This window comes from Manacus vitellinus, unplaced genomic scaffold (assembly GCF_001715985.3).
Source record: "Manacus vitellinus isolate BGI_N305 unplaced genomic scaffold, ASM171598v3 scaffold_16_pilon, whole genome shotgun sequence".
Lineage (NCBI taxonomy): Eukaryota > Metazoa > Chordata > Aves > Passeriformes > Pipridae > Manacus > Manacus vitellinus.
The window spans coordinates 15,322,064-15,330,396 of record NW_021939189.1 but is presented as its reverse complement, the minus strand read 5'-3'; the positions used below and the strand labels follow the sequence as shown (position 1 = coordinate 15,330,396).

Genomic DNA, 8,333 nt, shown 5'->3' with positions numbered 1-8,333 from the left:
TTAAGCATTCGCTAATTAGGCGCAGAGTCCTCAAGGCAAGCTGGGAGTCAAGGGAGGGGTGTTCCTGGAGGGTATCCAGGTACCTGATACCTGTCATGTTCTGGTGGATCACGGATTGATAAATCCCTGCAGATGACCACAGCTCTCCTCTGTGAATTCCCAAGATACAGTTCCAGGGTTTGCAGGGTCAAATTTTGTGAACTCTAGGTCTTTTGTTTGTTTGTGTGTGTGTGTGTTTGGCTGCTTCTGTAGCAACTGAAAACAACAATGTTGCTCTTTATGAGGACTTAATCCAGTAACAATAGCTATAATCCAAGGATAGTTGTAGAGTTGGGCACTTGACAAATACCCGTGAAACACCAGAGATTTAAAACTGGACTGAGATGTCTTCACTGAACCATCTTCACGTTCTGATTTATCTACGATATCTTTAGTATCTGCAGATGAGGAGATGATAACTTAGTCTATCTGGAAATACTCTCTTCTCCTTTCTGATTAGGCATATCAAGCAATTTCTTTGGGTTTATTTTTTTTGTGAGATAGACTGAATTTCACTTGTTCCAGTCTCAGAAGCTGTGAAATCCCTAAGGGTTGTGAAACCAGACCCAAACCTATCATGGGCAGACATTTCTATCTGTTTGTAGACAGTGTCAGAAGAACTGCAGGTTTTCAATTTGCACTTCACGAGTACCTGTGCATTTTGCTGTTAAGACTCTCTTCAGCACACTCACTCATACCTTGATCTCCCCTTTGATGGAATTGGTTCCGTGGAACATCCCACTGGGGACACTTTAGAAAAGTGATGGCTGCTCAATGAGGGCAGTAGGTGAGCTGAATGGGTATTGCTAGCTGGGGGATGCTGGAGGGGACAGTATTCCAGGGAATTGTTCAAGGCCTTGGGATTGAGAAGAGGGTTGTGACACTGAGAGTGGGAGCTTGGGCACCCACTGAACGGAGCTGGAGGTAGGGCTGGGACAACTGGGACCTTTAAGATGTGACCACTAGAGATAAAATGTTCTTCATGGCTCAAGAGCTCCCATACATCTCTGGAGAGCATGGGGAATGGTCTGCAGGGAGTGGATACGGGTTGCAGGGGCAGTCTGTGAGGCACCACTGAAGCAGGGGGATCTGGTGGGGTGGGGATCTGGCCTGAGGCAGGAGGGACTCTGTGGAGAAGCTGGGCACCATCTCTGTGAGACTGGACTGCCAGGGGTCTGCAGGCTGGGCCAGAGGGTGCCATGAAAGGTGAGGGTTGTGTTTCAGGACAGAGCAGCAGTGCTTGAGCCCGGGACCACAGGGCAGGGGGGCACCAAGGCTGGGACAGCAGCGATGTGTGGGCCAGACTCATACACCTCTGCCCAGGCATCCTGGGAGCCTGGATGTCTCCTCTGCAAGTCCCACACTGACCAGAGACAAGTCTGAGGCACATGAGGCCTGAAAAGGTCTTGGTGTGGGCCAGCACTTGGCCCCTTTCTGTGACAGGACACATCAAAGGAGCTGCTTGGTGAAAGCATTTGTTGCTTCCTTTATTTTCCTGTAATCATGCTAGGATTTTCTGCTCCTGCCTCTTGGGAGAGCCACTTCAGTTGTTCCATCACTAATAACCTCACAGGCCCCATTAAAACTACAATAAAGTTCACCATCCTTCACCCTGTGTAATTTTTACCCAAGGGCTTGGTAGATCGAGTACACTGGAACAAACTTTTTCTTACTGCTAATTCTCTGGTACAGTCATCAGGTGGCTAATAGGAGAAACAGTCTTTGAGAAAGGTTTGCTCTACTTCAACTTTTTAATGATGCAACAGAGGATTTCTTGTTTCTTATTCAAGACATGATGTCAATTAATATACTCCAAATGAACCTAGTAAACATCATTCTCCAATGGAGGTTGACGCTGTCAAACAAAACCAAGCAAAGTTATCTTCGTGGTCAAGCAACTTGTGGAATCTGTGTCTTTGGCTGTTTCCTTCAGGAGTCACAAAGATGTCCATGATAAAATCGTCCCTCTCACCATCCTCAGAAACAACACTGCATTGCAAATCTAGTGACAGCTCCAATTGCCACAGGTGCTGCACTTATAAAATTACCTGCATGCTCAGGTAAAACTGTACCAAAAACTGTGATGCAGATAAAATTTTCAAAAAAACCCAAATAGCATTTTCTAACACTTTGAAGATGAACACTTTCAAACTCTTTCACGACCACAAACCAACATAACCAACGCAAGCTGTGTTGCCAGAGGCAGGCACACGATGAGAAGACACTCAAACCAATGCATAGATATGAGCATCATAACATGAGAGAGCAAAGGTGGGGGTCAGTGATGGTGCTCATCCAAGAATTAAACAGACAAATATTTGGTAAGACAATTATCAGGCTGATGTAAAAAATATTTGACAGGTAGACAGGCAGGGAAATAAGAATTTTTATTAGTGGAGAAAGAAAGTATTGTGAATAGTGAGATAGCTAAAGTAATAAGAACACAACTTGTGCACACATGGGCTATACTTTTTTTCAAAAAATGAAAAATATAATAATAGATGCATGGGGAATATGGGGAATATTTACTCAAGTTCAGTCATCTTTAGAAAAGCAATCTTGGCAACCAAATTAAAGGATTAAAATTCAGGGGAAAAAAGGCTTTTTTTACCAGAATTGTGTATTTTTAATTTCCAAACAACAACTTTTCATTTAGAAATAGGTCAATATATACATTTAAAATAAAACTTTAATTTTAAGACATTAAGAGGATATGAACAAGCTAAAACATTTTGCTTCAGGATGAATGACAGCAACTAACCATAGCCCAAAATGAAACTAGCCAATGACCTCACTTGTCAAGAACCATGAAGAGAGGCAGGTGGATAGAGTAGATAATCACTTGTGGTCATTAATCTGCTGTATTCCCTAGCCCACAAAGGGGAACTTTTGTGATCTTGCAGTAAAATTAAACAAAAAATTGTATTTTCATGCTATTTCCAGAAGGGCTGGATTATTTTTTCTTGCCTATGATCTTCCTTCACTTTTCTGAAGTGGGAGGAGAATCCAATGGGCTGAGTGTAGTTTCTTCCCTTTCTTTTCCTTTGAAGAAAAGCTGTATCAAAGAGAAGCAACAAACAGTAGTATTGCTGATTTCTGAAATTCCCAGCTTGTTCCTTCAGAGGTGGTTGTGCCTCAGAAGGAAGGACTCCACGCTCTCCTAAGGAGTAATTGTCACTAAGATTGTCTGTAGAAACTGACTACAAGTAAAGTCACAGAAATTATCCTTGAATATTCCCTAGAAGAAGACTTCCCTGACCTAACTTTTAGCTGCTTACAAGCTAGGAATATCTCTCCTGATGTAGATCTACACAATTAACTTCTAAAGTGTCAAACCGCATGAGATAATCAGTAGTTTTACAGTCTCTTGCAGTGTGGTGTCCTTTTTACCTTTCTCCTTGTAAATATGAGAGGTGGAGCAGCCATATTCTGAGTCTTCTCCTTGTTTCAGTCACTTTCCTCCAGGAAAGACTTTTCTCCGTAAGGTTTTTTTCAGGGCAGTTTTCACCTCCTGGTTCCTAAGTGTGTAGATTAAGGGGTTCAGAGCTGGAGTGACAGCACTGTATATGAGAGTCACTTGCACATCCATTTGAGTGGGGTTTCCTGAGGAGGGTGGTGTGTAATTGAGGAGCACTGGAATATAAAACAGTACTACAACAGTGAGATGGGAGGCACAGGTGGAGAAGAGTTTCCATCTTCCTTCCTGGGACTGGACTTTATAGAAGAGGAAGGAGATAATATAGAGGTAGGAAGGGACTACGAGAGTGAAGGGCCCTAAAACAACAGATGTGGTAACAACATTGAGGAGTGTCATGTTGAGTCTGGTCCTACTGCAAGCCAAATTCAGCAGTGGCTTGATGTCACAGAAGAAGTGCTGAATTTGGTTGTGGCCACAGAAACTCAGCTGAGAGGTCATGACTGAGTGCATCACAGCATGTACAAACCCAGTGGACCAGCTGGCCACAGCCAGCAGCAGACAAGTCCGTGGGCTCATGACCAGGGCATAGTGCAGAGGGTTGCAAATGGCCACGTATCGGTCGTAGGCCATCCCGGCCAGGAGCACTGCCTCTGTGCTGCCCAGGAAGTGGAAGAAGTGCAGCTGGGCCAGGCACCCCCCAAAAGAGATGGGCTGGTGCCCGAAGAGGAAGCCAGTCAACATCTTCGGAACAGTGACTGTGGAGAGGAACATATCCAGGCAGGACAGGTTCCCCAGGAAGAAGTACATTGGTGTGTGGAGCCGGGGCTCAGATATCACCACGATCACAATGATGCTGTTTCCCAGAAGAGTGGCCGAGTAGAGCAGCAGAAAGGAGGTGAAGAAAAAGTGCTGCAGCCCCTGGATATTGGTGAGACCCAAAAGGAGGAATTCACTGACCTCTGTTTGGTTCAGCATTGCTAGAACAGTAAGAAGCAAAGGCAAAATGTCTTTACAGTTGCGAGGAGTAACAGTGTTACATAACTTGTTTGTATCTCTGCTATTTTAATACAAACAAGTGTAGAAGAGAGCAAAACATAACATATGTAATCAAACACAAAACCTGCATGGGAACTCAGGAAATTAACATGGATAAAGACTTTTGCAGTCTTGAACTTTCTGTCTAGAACAGGGTAAAATATTGCAGAAGGAAAAATACTAAACCAGAAATGTCCATCTATGCATAACAGCTGAATATGTAAGGTGTAAAATATTGCTGCTTCTTCACCTTCAGCCACATCCATATTTCAGTTCTGCTTAGCTGTAACTTCCTGCTACATCTTTTTATCTCATCAACTGAGCTTCTAACTCATAACATTACTCCTGATGCTTTCTTTCTATTTACTGTTGTGCTTAGATTTCATTAAACCAGTTTAAACTTACACGTTTCTAACGGTTGCCATCTCTTCCAGACAGCTCTTTGATCTTAAAAATTGCACCATTTACACTTTTTTTCATCAGCAGCCAGCTGGAGGTGCTCCAAGGTATCATACAATCATCATCATTTCTTCTGTATGTTGCTGAGAATAAAGGAAGAGGATGCCCCAGCATGCGATCACAAATTGGTTTTGATAATGGACTGCATATTTTGCATAAAAGGTATCTTTTTTTTGATCAGCAGTGGATGAATAGGACAAAAACCAGCACCTCATCTTCTACAACACCATGATGGAGCAAGACTGAATTTGCAGGAGCCAGAATAGCTGGTGCAAGTTCCAGACAAATTCACTCATCCCACTGAGACAATGTCATGGAATCATTAAGGCTGGAAAAGACCTCTAAAATGACCAAATGCGACCATCAACCAGGTCCAGGTCTTTTAAATGACAATGAGTAAACACTCACTTTCACTTTTTTTTCTGTTTCAGGTAAATTTGTTTGTCACTATGTATAAATTCCAACCAAATTTGATAAAGAACAAAGTCTTGAGATCATTTTACTGGGGCAGGTAGGCACAGAGTTTTCCATCTTGCAGTATAGATGCAAATTCTACAAGGCAGATAGTTTTCTCAGTACATTCAATGCAGTGATGATTAACATTGATGAATACAACTAATGCAAAAACAACTCCAAAATATTTCCTGTGAATAGATTAAAACACATATAGATACATTTCATCATCTTTGTTCCTTTGTACTATATGCTTTTATTGAAAAATAAATGATTTTTGAAAATCAGTATCATATACCTCCAGTCCAGTCACTCTTTTTCTCACACTTCTTCAGTTTATTATTTCAGTGTGAAAACAGTAAGCAAATAGAAAACTTCTAAATTTATTTCTTAGTAAAAGAACATCAGTATGTAGCTTAAAGATAGTTTATGCACGTATGTGTCCACTCTAAAAATCTGATCATACTGCCCTGAAAATGCTTTTAGTCTGCTGCTTGAACAAGCTCTCTTGGAAACATTAGATTTGATAATATTATAGACTTACCAAAATTTTAGTCAGTCACCTGCTTTTGAAGAGGTATAGATGAAATTCTAGCTTTCAGCCTCTTGCCTAAATACAAGTGCAAAGAAAAGACTTTGCCTGTTGAAGCTGCCTATTTTTCCAAGTACAAAAATTACACTTTTAAAAAAAAGAAGTAATTGTGCACAAACCTCACATCAATACCCACAATACAATTTTCTCTGAGAGTGAGACAGAAAGCAAAGCTAAGGGCAAAATTACTCTTTTCATGGAGCTAAAAGACAGAGAATTTCTGTACTCCTTTTTCCTTCCATATCTACTTGGCACACTTGTGGCTGAGAGGTCAACACTGCAGGGGTGCAAAGGACTGCCACAAGTTCCTGGGGGCTGGTATTTATTCAGGTAGGATACAGGAGGCAGCTTTGCAAACTCTACCAGAAGTCTCTTATGAGACTACTTAGAGGGTGAAAAAAAGTCTTCTTATCATGCCCAAATGGGCAAAGTATCAACACCATCATATGGGAATTAAATTGCTTTCATCAGTCTCCTGAGATCTGTGAATCAATGGTGAGCTGCAGAGCACTGAACAAAGTGTTGTCTAAACATAATGCCCAGATGAGCCACCTGCAAAACACAAAGAATTCTGCAGAGACTAACTAATAACAAAAATATCCCCCAAAACGAACCACCAAGCCAATCTACCACTATGCACCCCCCAAAATAATCCATCACAAATATCTCCATCTTGGTGCACAGAGTTTATGGCTCAAAATTCTTTTGGAAATAGAGGCATGAGTCATACAACCTCAGCTGAACTGAAGCAATGTTTAGGCAATGCTCCTTAAATTTCTTTCAAATATTAGTATTTGTGACTCCTAGTATGTGTTCCATAGATTCTGATGTGTTAAGATTTCTGATGTATTATTTGTATTGGCATATCACAAATAAGGAGGCATTTCTGGTCTCTTTGAAGACAAGACCATCCCAAACTTGCATCTTAATCATCATTTTCAATCCTGTGGGAAAATTTCCACAATTGTTTGCAATTGCAACATGTTCAATTCTAGTCCAAGCAGTTCAGAGGTCAGTGTGTATATCCCACAGGAATTCCTCTCTCTAGGAAGGTGGCTTTACCATTTCCTCTATACAGGTCCTGGCAGCTCAGCTCCAGTCTGAGTGTAGGTTTGAAAACCCAGCACATTCAATGTAACTTTGTAGAAACACAGAATAATGTAGTTTGGAAGAAAGTTTTGCAATCTCTGGTCCGTCCTCTTCTCAAAGCAGGCCAACTGGAAAAGGTCTTGTCCAGTAAAGTTTTTAAAAATTTCAAGGATGTTTTGGCAAATTCTCTGGGCAGCCTGTTCCAAGTCTGAATATCCTAAAGGTGAAAAAGTATCAAACCCAAATTTCCCATGTTCTGTGTCACATCTTACCACTGTGCTACTCTGGGAATATGTAATATGCTCTCCTAGGAGGGGACAAGGATGATGAAACCCAAAAGCTGTCTTTTCTGCAAAGTTGCTTTCTAGCCAGTCATACCCTTGCCTTGCCTGCAGTGTTTACTCTGACATGGAGGTGCTCTTTTCTCTGCCCCTCGATCACTGAAGTGAGAGGAGGAGAGAGCAGCTGGGTGGGTGTTTGTCTGTGCTTCCCCCACCACAGGTATAGACACAGAAATGCCCCTCCACTTGCACAGTACAAGCCCAGCTGGCACATGTGTGAAGGTGGATGGGGAGAGGTGCCATTCCCAGCATGTCCTAAGGCGGCAGCAGCAGCAGCAGCAGCAGCAGCAGCATCACTGCAAGAGACAGGAAGAAGGGAGACAGTGGGCTGGTGTGATTGCTCTGTGTGTGCTGAGGACTGGAGGTGTCTATTGGAGAGGGAGATGTGTGTCCCCCCCATGGGCAGCATGATCTGCCTTGAGTGGTGGTGCATAGCAGAGGTGTGTGCAGAGTGTGCGTGGAGCTGAGTGCTGGTTTGTGCAGGGTGGTGCTGCAAGGGTGGTCAGTGTGTGGTGGTGCTGTGTGCTGGAGGGTGGCTAGTGCAGCTGGAGAGTTGCTAGGCAGGTGTTCCTGCCAGCAAGGCGTGTGCTGCGTGTCAGCTTGTGGTGGTGTTTGTGTGGGAATGGCAGGAGGAGGCCTGAGGGTGTGGGGCTGGGGTAGGGAGTGTGTGAGCTGCAGGAGCAGCAGGGCTGTGCCAGCAGATGCGTTGGTGGTATAGTGGTGAGCATAGCTGCCTTCCAAGCAGTTGACCCGGGTTCGATTCCCGGCCAACGCACAGGGCCTTTTGTTGGCTCACAGGGGCCAAGGGCTGCCCTGGCCCTGCAACCCTGCGGGAGAGGCCACAGCTCCTGCTCCTCTCTTGCCTGCCCTGACACAGCTGGTTTTGCCGGCCAGGCTTGCTCCTCAG

General features: G+C 43.5%; 1 protein-coding gene and 1 non-coding gene across 2 annotated transcripts; one reads left to right on the top strand and one right to left on the bottom strand.

Moving 5' to 3' along the window:
* Positions 1-3,460: 3,460 nt before the first annotated feature.
* LOC103757957 (olfactory receptor 12D2) lies at positions 3,461-4,432 on the bottom strand. The gene has a single exon (XM_029958741.1). It carries the CDS (start codon positions 4,430-4,432, stop codon positions 3,491-3,493), a length of 942 nt encoding a protein of 313 aa, XP_029814601.1. The 3' UTR covers positions 3,461-3,490.
* Positions 4,433-8,129: 3,697 nt separating this feature from the next.
* Positions 8,130-8,201, top strand: TRNAG-UCC. Its single transcript has one exon. It is a non-coding gene; the product is annotated as a tRNA-Gly (tRNA).
* Positions 8,202-8,333: the final 132 nt, after the last annotated feature.

Excerpts from the sequence above, each read along its gene's own strand:
- LOC103757957 (XM_029958741.1), bottom strand. The coding sequence starts at position 4,432 with ATGCTGAACCAAACAGAGGTCAGTGAATTCCTCCTTTTGGGTCTCACC.